At 60.4% G+C, this 12,727-nt stretch overlaps 2 protein-coding genes across 2 annotated transcripts in view; both read right to left on the bottom strand.

Annotated features, from left to right (window-relative positions):
* Nucleotides 1-3,112: 3,112 nt before the first annotated feature.
* On the bottom strand, nt 3,113-6,597 carry CUNH20orf204 (chromosome unknown C20orf204 homolog). Its single transcript, XM_033185386.1, has 5 exons — nt 6,592-6,597; nt 5,871-5,967; nt 3,932-4,335; nt 3,680-3,832; nt 3,113-3,506 (listed from the first exon to the last, which is right to left on the bottom strand). Exons 1-5 carry the CDS (start codon nt 6,595-6,597, stop codon nt 3,369-3,371), a joined length of 798 nt encoding a protein of 265 aa, XP_033041277.1. The 3' UTR covers nt 3,113-3,368.
* Nucleotides 6,598-8,994: 2,397 nt separating this feature from the next.
* Nucleotides 8,995-12,727, bottom strand: part of PRPF6 (pre-mRNA processing factor 6) — a 55,848-nt gene continuing 52,115 nt past the window's right edge. The window contains exons 20-21 of the mRNA XM_033187038.1: nt 10,057-10,183; nt 8,995-9,269 (exon numbers count right to left, since the gene is read on the bottom strand). Of these exons, the coding sequence (XP_033042929.1) occupies nt 9,117-9,269; nt 10,057-10,183 (280 nt within the window). The 3' untranslated portion in view covers nt 8,995-9,116. The remainder of the gene's footprint in view (nt 9,270-10,056; nt 10,184-12,727) is intronic.

The raw sequence follows: 12,727 nt of genomic DNA, 5'->3' as shown, positions 1-12,727 counted from the left end.
GCCTCCCTGCACACCTGCAGGGCTCAGAGCCCACACAAGGCCGGGCACCGCCCAGGTCTGGGCGCAGCTGTTTCCTCTGAGGACCACTCACACTCCTCCCCAGCCGTCTCCAGCCGCGGTGTGGTGGTCTGTCCTGTCCGCTCACAGGGCCTGGGTATGGCAGGTACTGAGACAACATCCATCTTTCCCACCACTTCCCTCGGGTCAGCTTCAGCAAAACTCCCAGGCTGGGGTGGGGGCCGGTGGCGGTGGTGGGGGAGGGTGCTTTGGGAGACTATGAGAGGCTGCATCCCCCACCGCTGAAGAGGTGGAGGTGGGGTGGGGAGAGAGAGGAGCTTGGGGGCAGGGGTGGGGAACACACAAGAGGAAAAGTCAGGATTAACTTTTGGTTTTGCAAATCCAGAGACTAGCCAGTTGCCCGAGTTCCAGATGTTCTTTCAAAGGCTCCCAGTCTGGGGAGGCCTCGGGACCCAGGCCCCCTTCAAAGCCTGCCTGGCCCCCTTTTCCCAGCGCTGCACATGGAGGGGCCTGACTCCTGAGCTGTGGGAAGTTGCACAACCCCAGCCAGTGCCCTGCAGGCCCCATCTGTTACCCTGGCACAGCCCCCACCTCCCTGGAGCAGCCAAGCCCTGAGAAGGCATGAGGATGGGACAGGACAGTACTGTGTGCAGCCTCAACCCAGAAACAGTATTTTACAAAGAACCAGGCTCAGGCCACCTGCCCTGGGCCTCTGCAGGGAAGGCACCACCAGTCGGTCTATGGACATACAGGGCCAGTCCATGGGCTCTGCCCTCAGTGGTTCCATGGCCAATGGCTCTGTCCCTGTCGGCCGTGGGGCCAGTGAGTCTCTTTCCATCTCTGGGTTGATTCTGGTCAGTTCCAGGCAACAAACATTTGTTGAGCAGCTCATGTGCTAGCCTGGGCCAGGTGCTGGTGTACCATGCTGAGGGAGACATGCCTCTATCCTCATGGAGCTACAGAGGGGCTACGGTCCCAGCGCTGAACACAAAGAGGACCTGAGCCTCTCAGGTCTGAGCAGGCACCGCGGCTTCTCTCCTAGTTTCTGTGGCTCTCGGTAGCTCTGGGCCTCTTCCTGTAGCTCCACACATGCCCCTACACCTAGTCTGGTTGGGCTGTCCCCACCCTGGACAAGTGAACTTTGTCCCAGAAGCCCAAAGCCCACCTTGCTCCCATTCTGCATGAGGGGGAGGAGCCATGGGCCAGGATGCAGGGCTTCTCACCCATCCATGTGGTCCTGGTCCAGGACTAGGCACGGACATGTGTCCCCAAAAGCCTGAGGCCTCTGTTCCTCCTCCTGCCCCCAAGAGGCTGTGGTTTGTTTGAACCTTTCTCAGTCAGGGTAGAGGGAGCTGTTTCTGTTGCCCACCCACATCCCCAGCCTCTGATTGCTCTGAACAGCAGAACGGGAGCACTGTGGGTGGGCAGGAGCCATGGAGCAGCCCAGGAGGTCATGCATGGACAGGAGAAGAGTGCCCTCCCCATGGGCCAGGGGTTGGGGCAGGTCTAAGTGCAAGAAGTCAGCTGCCCCTGGGGCAATGAGACAGTGGGAGCCTTCATGGAGGGCCTGTCCCCATCCTGTCCCTGAGCCCAGCCCAGAACCCTGGATTCTTTTCTTTCTCCAGGCCCCAAATCAGCTGCCTCCCAGCCATGCTCTGCTGTCCATACCTTATGCTCCACACCCCAGCATAAGTCGCCCACAGTTCCCTAGCTCCCTCAGGGACCTCAAACAGACCCACTCCCCCTTTAGTGCTTCCCATGTTCAGGTTCCCCAAAGACCCATCCAGGTACTCCAGCGAGGACCCTGGGCAGCCTGGACCTCTCTTCACCCTTTCATCCTCACCAGCCCTCCACACAAGCCATGGGGATCTTTCTAGATTCCCAATTTTAACATCCCTCTTTCACCAGAGACCTTCCTCTGCCTCGGGATAAGTCCGGGTGCCTCCCTCAAGTGCTTTGGCTCCAGCTGGGGCTCCTGCACCCTGCCTCTCCCCTTCATCCCTCCCACACTTGCCCACACTGGCCCCCATGGAGCAGGCAATGCAGAACTAGGCCTGGGAATGCTTGCTGGGTGCGTGTGCCCAGAGCATGACCAGGGGCTCTGTCAGAAGTGCTAACTCTGCAGGTGAGTCCAAGGCTCTGAAGTCCAGGAAGCTTGATCCCCAGCCTCCAGGCAGGGGACGTATGGCAGATCCCATGCCCTGGGCCTGGGTCTAAGGCCAGCTCTTACACTGCTGGCTGTGATTTGGGGCAAGTCTCACAGCCTCCTCGTGCTTCAGTTTCCCCATTTATAAAACAGAGACAGTAGCTCTTGTTGTACAGACTAAATACATTAACACAGAGTGTGGAGTTGGGTCAGGGTCAGCTTGGGAGGTTACTTCTTTCTTCTGCTGCTGCCCCTGATCCCAAAGAATGCCAGAGGCACAGCCTGCTCGCTTCCTCTCACGGAAGGGGAGGGTAACAGGTGTCAGGGACTTTACCTCCTGTGCTCCTCCATGGGCCGAGATCAGGGAGGGGGTGACAGACTCCCAGACCCGTGCATCAGATGAGGGAACCAGGGGTCAGTCCCCCAGCAAATGCAGGGTTCCAGGGGCCAGAAAGCAGGCCCCAGCCTGGTCAGTCCTGCAGAGGAGGCTGGGCAGTCTCTGAGCCCAGGCCGTGGTCACCCCTCCTGAGGCAGCAGGAAATAGCCTGGCCAAGCTCACAGCCAGGGCCCGCAGCTCCCGCTTCCCTTCGGGCCCGTTTCCTTTATCCGGTTGTTTTGCTCCGAATCCACCAAGTCCAGCCTTCCCCTCCCCTCAATTTCCACCCCCGGCCCCGGTCCAAAGTGGAGCAGGATGGTTACGTGACGTTTTAGGGGCCCCAGGAGTCCCCCGCTCTCCCCTCCGCCCAGCCCAGCCGGGAGCAGCTGACCAAGCCGGAGCGCGCCCAATGTCCCACGCCCGCCCTCTGCTGCCCGAGGCTGGGAGCGGCGGCTCCGCCCCGTCCAGGTGCCACAGGAAGTGCCGGTCCCCGCATTCCGCCTCCACCGCCCCCCCATCGAAGCGCAGATCCCGGGGCGGTCCTAGGCCCACAGAGAGGCAGGCGAAGGGAGTGCCGGACCCGCAGCGCCAGCTCCGTTTATTGACGCCTTCGGCGCGTGGAGGGCGGGCCTCCTCCGAGACCCAGCGGCGGCCGGGCGCGCTCCCTTCTCCAAGTCCTGGGCCCTCCAGGGAGCGCGGGCTGCGTCGAGAGAGGGGCCGAGGTCACCAACAAGTCGACAAAACAAGGCGCCTCTCCAGGCTCTGCCGCGGCCCCGCTGGTTCTCCTCCCCGCGCAGGGCGCTGGAGGCACAGCCAGGCCGGGCCGCGCTAGGAGCCCCCGGAGGCCGGGGCGTGCAGCGCGAAGAGCTTCTCCCAGCAGGTGGCGACGGCGTCCAGGGCGCGCAGCAGGAGCTGCCTTCGGCCGCCGCGATGCCGGGCAGGGCGCACCTCGGGCCGCCGGCTCCGCTGTCGGGGACAGGGCGGTCAGCGAATGCGCACGGCCCCCGCGCCCAGCCCGGCCCGGGAAGGGAGGCGCGGCCCAGCCCGACCTCAGCCTAGGGGCCGTGGAGCCCCGGGAAGCGCGGCGGCCTTGTGGGGTTAGGGGAAGTCTGGCCCCGGGTGCACTCAGGGACGCACACCTGGGGCAGCGTCCTGCAGTGGCGCCGCATCACCGCCTCGGTGCGCACAGCCACGGTCCATGCAGCTCTCTCCAGGGCACCGCGGCGGCTCCCGGCCACCGCCCCGCGCAGGGTCCGACCCAGGGATGAGATGGACAGGAGGATACTGTGCTCCTGGGGAGGGAAGGAAGGAAGGCGGGGTGGGGGTGGGGGTGGGGAGAGACTGAGAGGGGATCAGACCGGCGAACTTGGGTAGGGGCGCCTCCTCCATACCTTCTGGGCGCCACAGGAGGCCCGAGGCCGTCCCCGCCGTCCCGAGCTCCCGGGTCTAGTCAGGTTTTTCTGTATGAAATGAAAGTGTCTGGAGCCTGGCCTGGTCTCTTCGGCCCCCGCCCCGCCCCACTTCACGGCAGCCTGCAGATCCTCGAAGATGATGGCGCGATAGTGGCGAAGCACGTCGGGGACGCTGCAGGCCGGGGAATGGGCGCGGCTTGGCGCGGTCCCCAGCAGCGCCAACAGAAGCGCCCAGAGTGCAGGCTTGGGGGATACCTGGAGGAGACAGCAGGTTGGGGTTAGGCCTGGGGGCGGGGGTTCCCAGCACAGGGAGCAGCCAGCCCACCTGCACTTTGTTTCCGTAGAAGCCCCACCCCCTTCCCCACCCCACGGGATCTCTGAGCCTTATGAAATGGACATGTCACCAATCAAGAAAGGCTGTAGGCACAGGCCTGGTGGGATAAATCAGGAGAGACAACAGATAAGTCTGCAAACCAGACAGCTCTATGCTTCCTGCAAAAATGTGCAAGGGGTGAGTGATGTGGGCTGGGAGGCCATGTCACTGAGCCCTGAAGACCAGCAGGAGACAGAGGGGGCAGGGCCAGAGGCAGGAGAGCCTGGCTCTGTGGTCCATGTAGGAGTGGGGCCAGCAAGGGGTGGAGCACCCTCAAGACGGCACAGAGCAGGGCCCACCTGGCCCTGCACAGCTCGAGTGGGGCTGGTCTGCAGGCTCTTGGGGGTACAGTAGGAAGTTGTCCCAGTACAGGCTGTCCCACCCATGGCCATGCCCATTCAACTCCACACCTCCCACACTGGCACCCTCTGGGTTAGCTCACAGAGACATGGGAACTGGGGAGCTCCTTGTACCTCCAAGCCAAGTGGGGCAGGGGCTCAGAGCTCCAAGCCACACCCTATTGGAAGGGGAAAGGTGGGGGGACTCCCAGAAGCCACAGAGGAGGAAGGAGCCACCACATCCAGCCCCAACCAACAGTTGCAAAAGCCCCCTCTGCCTGTACCAGCCGCCCCACGCCATCCCTCCAGGCAGCCTATGCCACAGGCCTCCGCCGACCCAAAGTGGAGGGCCTCAAGGAGACAGCTTATGGCCCCCAGGTTCCCAGCCACTCAAAAGGGGCCAGCCCCAAACCTTCCCCTGGGCCCCCGGATGGAGTCAGACAGCAGATCTAGGGCTGGAAAATTAATCATGCGAACCGGACCAAGATAACAGGACTCGACTCGGCTTCCCAGCCCTGGCAGGGGAGCCTGACCAAGCAGCACCCCAAACCTCGCCTAGAGCTGGGGGCCTGGTGGGGGTGGCAGCTCCTGCTCGGAGCGTGAAGTAGCAATGGCTGGAAGAGCAGATGGCTTGCTACGGTCCCTTCTTGAACCTGGCCCCCCAACCACACACGCCACGGCCAACTTGGTGGGCTCAGAATTGCCACATCATCCCCTCTGCCCGCTCTGGGTCAGAGGTCATAGCGAAAACCAGAGTCTGACTCCTAAGCAGGCCAGCTGGAGCTGCAAGGATGTCCAGCACCTGCTGTGTCCCACCCAGGTGGGGCAGACAGGCTGCCCTGGGAGTCCCACCTGGCCTGTTAGTACCACTTCCTGGCTCAAGCCTCAGCCCAGCTTAGGACAGGGTGGCCCGGCACCCGGGAGCCCCCCCTCGCCCAACTACCAGAAGCCAGGGCACATGCACCCACTGCCACCCACAGTGATACAGTGACCAGAGCCAACTGGAGATCTCCCGGGGGGACTCGGGAACAAGCAGTGTCTCCTGAGCTGTGTGTACCCCCAGCCCCTCCACCCAAGTGAGCCCCCTCCCTAGAGGAGGCCCACAGCTGCTCACCATGGGCCTTTCAGGGTCTTGCCCTCCCTCACTCCCGCCAGCAGGCCACACACATGATCCTGGGGTCCTCGGACAGGGTGTGCACCACCGCACCAGGTCCAACACCAGCCAACGGCTTCCCTGGACAGGCTGCCTGGAGGACTGCAGAGGGGCAGGCCAGGCGGAGGCTTTTGAAGTTGGCTCCTCCAAGCTGAGGGAGGGAGCAGGAGAGGGAAGGAGAGGCCACGCAATCCCAGCCCTGCCCCCTCCTCCCCACTCCCTATCACTTCAATCAACCTGGCCCTGGAAGGAGCAGCCACCTCTCCCAGGGGACCCAGGGCTAATGTGGGTCTTGGGTTAACTTGTCAGTCCCAGAGATACTGTTCTGTCAAGGAGGGGTGGGGCGCTGTGTGGGCTGGGCGGTGCAGGGCCCAGCTGGTGGGGGAGGGGAGCCAGGTGAGACCGGGGCCAACTCTGTGGCCAGCAAGTGCTGCCTCTCCCAGGGAGCTGGCTGATGGGCAGAGCTGGTAGGAGGCCTCATCCCCTCCCCAGCTGCCGGACTTGCAGCCTGACATCCAGGGGCCCTGCCCCAGCAGGTCCCAAGACATGGGGCTTCCCGGGCCCCTGCTGCTGGCCCAGCCTCACTCCTCCTGGGCGGAGGGGTCTCGCTGGGGCTGTGACTCTGCTGCCTGCCGTAGACACCCGGGAGCAGGTGGGTCCCCATCCTTGGCTGCTGTCACTTCTGCTGCGGTCTGGGGCAGGCACTCTGGTTTGCAGCCTGATGGCCGTGGTGAAGACACCTCAGAACAAGAGCAACCTCTGAGGCACAACTCACCTTCATGGGCTGAAAAAATCTCAGTTGAAGACAGGTGAAGGTAGCTTCCCAGGGGAAAAGTCAGTGATTCACACAACAGTCAAGAACAGACCACACAGGTGACAGGAGTCCCCTAGGACTGTAACACTGCATCTTGACGTTTTTGCTTTTTCTGTGTTTGGATGTGATTAAATGCTGTGACAGGCTGTGCGGATCTGCAGCCCAGGAGCCCCAGGCTCTGCCACACAGCCTGGGGGTGCAGGAGGCCTTGCCTGCCAGCCTTGTGTAAATGCACTCTTTCATATTTGCAAGACAACATCGTCTAACGAAGTGTTTCTCAGAATGTGTCCCCACCGTTAAGTGACGCACAACTGTAGTTTGGCCTCAAAGCATCTGAGAAAACCCCACACAGGCAAGAAAGAGGAGACACACATGGACAACGCAAGTGCTCTGGAACTTTCCAAGGGCCCTGCAGGAAGCCTCCCCTGAACATGGCCCGACACATTCTTTTCTGTGTGACCCTCAATGCCCACCCAGCTGAGCTCAGAGAAGTGCTTCCTTCCTAGGCCTGTTTCCACATCTGTACAGGGCCGGGCCGACTTCACAAACTTCCTCGGCCTCGGTGTCCACATCTGTACAGGGCCGGGCCGACTTCACAAACTTCCTCGGTCTCAGTGTCCACATCTGTACAGAGCCGGGCCGACTTCACAAACATCCTCGGCCTCGGTGTCCACATCTGTACAGGGCCGGGCTGACTTCACAAACTTCCTCGGCCTCGGTGTCCACATCTGTACAGGGCCGGGCTGACTTTACAAACTTCCTCGGCCTCGGTGTCCACATCCGTACAGGGCCGGGCTGACTTTATAAACTCCAAAAAGCTGCAGAACTCTCTTCATCTTCAGGGTAAATGTTGAAGGCTCCCTCATGCTTCCATGTCTCCACAAAAGATCAAAGGAAACTCCTCCACAAGTCTGAATTAAAACACTCATGAAGCTCCAGCAGCTGCTCCTCAGGACGGGGTGAGAGGAAGGACTTCCAGATTCCAACGATTTGAGCTGGACCCCAGGTGCCTGCCCAGCAGAGACCAACCAGCAGTTCCTGACCCCACACGGGTGGCAGGTCCCTTGCCCTGGACTGGCCATGTCCTCGAGGTCCCCAGAACCACAGGGAAGGGGGACCCACACCCACATTCTGGTCTACCAGGACCACCACATGTGCAGACAGGGATCCCCCACCCCAGCCATTCTCACTCATCAGGAGCAGGCAGACCACAAGGCCTAGCACAGGCCCCCATGTGCAGGAGGGCAGAGCTGTGGGTCAGTGACTGACCACCACCACAGGCCCTGCCACTGGTACCACAAAACAGGTTGGGACCCTCCGGGGCTCCCCTCTCACAAGGAACGTCCAGGGACAGCTGCTCTCCAGCAGCCTTCTTGGCCCACGTGACAGTGCCCTCCTCCTCCCCTGCAGGCCTAAACAACTGTCCACCCACACCCTCTGGGCCAGCCATGACCTCCAGCCAGATGTCTCCAGCCCTGGCCTACACAAGAGCCAGCTGGCTCCCTGCTGGATGCACACACACGATCCCAGGCCTGAGGATGTCCTTTATCCTTATGCAGCTAAGGCTGAAAAGAAGCCAAGTCTCCCAGGTAATGCAACGTTCAACCTGGAGATGAGAACCATTACAGTGCTTTAAGGTTAAATTAGCAAAAATAAACTCACGGCCAGGTGCGGTGGCTCACGCCTGTAATCCCAGCACTTTGGGAGGCCGAGGCGGATGGATCACCTGAGGTCAGGAGTTTGGAAGCGGGCGCCTGTAGTACCAGCTACTTGGGAGGCTGAGACAGGAGAATTGCTTGAACCCAGGAGGCGGAGGTTGCAGTGAACCGAGATCGTGCCACTGCACTCCAGCCTGGGCAACAAAGCGAGACTCTGTCTCAAAAATAAATAAATAAATAAACTCACCTCCAAAGGTAAGAACACCTCTTACTGGTGACATTGTCACTTGGCACATGCCTGAGGGGCCTGGGAGGCCGTATGGAGAGGCCCTGAGCAGAGCTGAGTTCTGTTTGCACTCAGACCCCAGGGAGGCCCCAGCTGTCCCCTGACCAAGACCCTTGCAGGTGGCTGCCAGGCTCCTGCAAGCACCTTTGTCCTGCATGCAGCTCGGTCCCCACTATCTCCAGCTGTCCCCACACAGGGCTTTTGGCCAGAACATCTGCACTCCCACCACCTTCTCTACAGTCTTGGGGAACCCGGGCACCTCCACAGTGCCGCCTCTGTGAGACACTGGCTATCTGCAAGAGGCTTCTGCCCAGGCAAGGGAGATCGCAGCCACGCCAGGACAGTGTGGGACAGGCCAGACTGGGGCAGCAGAAGCAGGAGCCAGGGAAGGGCCCCAGAGAAAACCAGCAGGCTGCCTGCTCTGACACGAGACATAAAAACTTTTAATGAAGGAGGACACGGCTCAGGGCCCTTCCACATGCCCTCCCACGTGCGGCCCAACCCTGCCCCACGGAGACCGGCCACGGCGAGCGACCGGTCAATCAGAAGGTGTTCTTGATGCGGCCGGCCACCAGCCTAAGGATGTCCCCAATCTTCTTCTGCCAGTTGGCGATGTCCTTGGACACGGCGCACCACAGCTCGCCATGCCGCGGCTCTGCACTCTCACAGCGCTTCCGCACCTCCTCCTGCTGCTCCTGGGGGGACCACAGGGCACTTCAGGCAGGGGTCCTCCCACGCTACTCCCCAGACCTCGCCTGCTTCTCGCCTGCCCCCATGCAGACCTGGCTCCGGCAGGACCAACCCCAACCGGCGGGTGAGGGGGCACAGGCCCTGCACCAGAAGGCAAGGCTCTTTCAGGTGTGTGCCTCAAAGGAGCCTGAGGAGCATGGACCCCCCAGCCTCAGTGCACAGATGAGGAACTGAGCCAGGCTCCCCATGTCTGTGCCTCACACAAGTGCTCACATCTGCCTTCTCCAAACAAGGAGTTAGGGTTCATGTGGGCTGGCAACACTTTCCAGGGAAGACCAGGACAGCCTGACCGCCTCCAGCACGGCTCTGACAACGCTTGGCTCTAGGGGGGCAGGTGGGAGCAGAGGGGCTGCTGTCCAGGCTGTCCTAGAAAGCCATACCCAGGCTCAGGCCCAAGAAAAAGGCCAACTCCATTCCCATTCCTCAAGTGAGCCCAGGCCCCAGCCAGCAAATAACTCATTAAAATACGCCAGCAGACAGGCCACTCTAACGGACAGGGCATCTCAATTCCAGGGTGTGGAGCTGTGAGGCTATAAGCAGAAAACAGATGTGGAGGCAGAGACTGCCTTGTGGGGGGTGTCGAGGATGCCGTGCCCCACCCACCCGGTCCATCCTCCCAACCCCGGGCAGAGTCACACAGGCCGTGGCCGCCTCCTAGAGCCCCCAGGGCTGGCGGAACCCCCCACCACAGTCCCAGAAGGCACTGAGCGGCGGTCTGCCGAGGGGCCTCACCTCAGTGCCATGCTGCAGCTCAAACTTGTAGAAGAAGGCCCAGGCATCCCCCAGGTCCGAGTCAATCTTCACAGTGCGGTGGAACCACTCCCTGGCCTTGGTGATCTTCCGCTGACTCCAAAACAGCCTGTTCCGGAAGAAGGACAGGAACCCAGAGTGAGTGGCTGCAGGACAGTGTTCTGGGGCAGGGGAAGGGCTCCAGGGCCATCAGCTTCATCCCTGACCTGCAGCCCTGGTGCTCCCCCCAAGAAGGCCCGAGGAGCAGGGCCTGGGCTGATCTGGAAATTACCGCAGATCATTAACTTGAAGTCGTCCTTCACGGGTCTAACCAAATCGTTTTTTTTTTTGAGATGGAGTCTTGCTCTGTCGCCCAGGCTGGAGTGCAGTGGTGCGCTCTCCGCTCACTGCAACCTCTGCCTCCTGGTGCAAGCAATTCTCCTGCCTCAGCCTCCTGAGTAGCTGGGATTACAGGAACGCACCACCATGCCCGGCTAATTTTAGTATTTTTAGTAGAGATGGGGTTTCACTGTGTTGGTCAGGCTGGTCTCAAACTCCTGACCTCGTGATCCGCCTGCCTCAGCCTCCCAGTGCTGGGATTATAGGCGTGAGCCACCGTGCCCGGCCCAAATTGTTTCTTTAAAAATTCACATGCAGGGAAAAGACCTTCCAACTCCATAAAATTAGGGTCAAATACAAGGAGATGAAACTAAACCTGACACAAAATTAAACTACAACTTTGATGAGGGAAAGTTATACAGTTTCAGCTCCTCACTGAGACACCTGCTGGATCATCCTGCCCCGCCTGGCCTCCAGCAGCAACCCCAGTGAACACTGAAAAGATGGACTTCGGGCAGCACCAGGGCCTGGGCCTGGGCCTGCAGCCTCAGGCCACAGGATTCATACCACCGTTCCTGCCAGACACATGGACACCTGAAAACCAGGCCTGAAGAGGTCCATGCTGGACTATCAGAGGCCAGGTTGGGGGTGTGCATGGCACCCCCCCCCCAACTGCTGGAGAAAGGATGGCGGGCACTGCTGCTGGGCACGCTGGCAGGCCTGGGACTCTGCATTGCTTGCCACCCTTTCCACCCTCTCCTCAGGGTCACCTCCCCCTGGAGCCAGAGGCACTGCAGTCAAGAGACAACACGAGGAACCCCTCCACTCCAGGCAGCTGTTTGGGTTCGTCTCAGTTGCCAAACGGAATAATTTCACACTCTGATAACCTGATTGTTTTTTAAGCCTTGTGGTATTCTTAATTGCCCAGTGTTAGATAAACTGTGATTTAAAGAGCACAAACCCAGATAGCAGACACACACAACACTGGCTTGGGAAGAGCAAGGAGTGACTTATTTACTTTAGCAAAGCCTTTTATAAGGTTTTATGGCTGCACTATCAGAGTGTCACCCAGAAGTCACTCTGGGAGGTGGACGCACAGGGCAGGACCCAGGGAGCACCGGGCAGACACAAGCCTCCCTGTGGGGAGCCTCTCTCATCTGTCGGGGGCCCGCGGGCAGGGGAGAGGAGGTGCCCCTACAGGCAGGCCTGCGGGGGCAGCACCCAGACCTCTGGAGACCAAGCACCACTGCCACCCAGTGCTGGGGAGAAGGGATGGAGAGAATCAAGAGCTGGCACTAGGAAGGCTGTTGTCTCTGCACGACCCATGGCAGGGCAGGTGGAGGGGAAGCCAGGCACATGAGGTGAGGCCCCTCGCCGCTGGGTCAGACACCACCTCGCCAGGTGAGCCCATGTCCTGAGCTGCAGCCTCAGGAGTCCAGGGTTCTTCTAAGAACTCCCTTCACCCCCACACGGTCACTTCCCAGCCTCCTGATGCACACTCAGGCCCAGCTCCTTCTCAGACCATCATCCTCTTTCCAGAAGGAGACAGAGACCTTGTGGGTCGGGGGTGGCCCCAAGCTCCCTGCTGTGCCCTGCACGTGGCAGGCCTTTGCCCACATGTGCCTAGAGTCTGCACGCTCTGCCCCATGGCGACAAGCTGCTGCCTGCGAGCTTCCAGAGTCATGTCCCCAGCGAGTCTCTGACCCAGCGGCCAGCACACCCAAGTGTGAATCCCATGGTGTGAGGTCACTCACTGATCTCTGCCTCCCCTTCACATCATGTCTCCTAAGACAGCCTCCAGCACAGTCATCTGGGCACCCCTAGGCACACAAATTAGGCTCCAATCTCCAGCTCTGGATTATTTACGGGGCCACAGAGCTGAAAGTGATTTCTTGCCCCAACATAAAGCCTCTTGTCCAAAGGGGCTTTGCTTACCACTTAAAATTCTGTGTGAACCAACACTAGCAAATCTATCCTGTAATCCAGGCCTGTGTAGGTGTAAACTAAAAAATTGCAGAGACAAAGACAGCAGCCTCCTAGAAGAAGCTGGAACAGAGGAAGGGCTGAACCACACCCAGGGGATCCTGGGGAGGGAGGGAGGGAGAGAGAGAGAAACAGAAAAAGAGAGAAAGAGAGAGAGAGAGAGAGAGACTGGCTGTCCCTCCCCAGGGCTTTGGGACAGAAGCCCAGGTGATGCTGCAGCACCCTCAGGTTTGTCTTTGCCGGGAGAGGCGCCTGCCCCGGACCACAGCAGGAGTGACAGCAGCCGAGGATCGGGTGAGCCCACCCTGCTGCCGGGCATCTTTACAATGACCAGGGAGAGGCAGACAGACTC

Source organism: Trachypithecus francoisi, unplaced genomic scaffold (genome assembly GCF_009764315.1).
Source record: "Trachypithecus francoisi isolate TF-2019V2 unplaced genomic scaffold, Tfra_2.0 Lachesis_group21, whole genome shotgun sequence".
NCBI classification, from domain to species: Eukaryota; Metazoa; Chordata; class Mammalia; order Primates; family Cercopithecidae; genus Trachypithecus; species Trachypithecus francoisi.
The sequence above is the reverse complement of the archived record's forward strand: the minus strand, read 5'-3'. Positions and strand labels throughout refer to the sequence as shown.

What these genes read in the sequence shown, in the direction of transcription:
- CUNH20orf204 (XM_033185386.1), bottom strand. An exon ending in GTTGGCTGGTGTTGGACCTG is followed by an intron (nt 4,336 to 5,870) that starts GTGCGGTGGTGC and finishes CCATTTCATAAG; the next exon opens with GCTCAGAGATCCCGTGGGGT. An exon ending in CCTCCTGTGGCGCCCAGAAG is followed by an intron (nt 3,833 to 3,931) that starts GTATGGAGGAGG and finishes TTCCCTCCCCAG; the next exon opens with GAGCACAGTATCCTCCTGTC.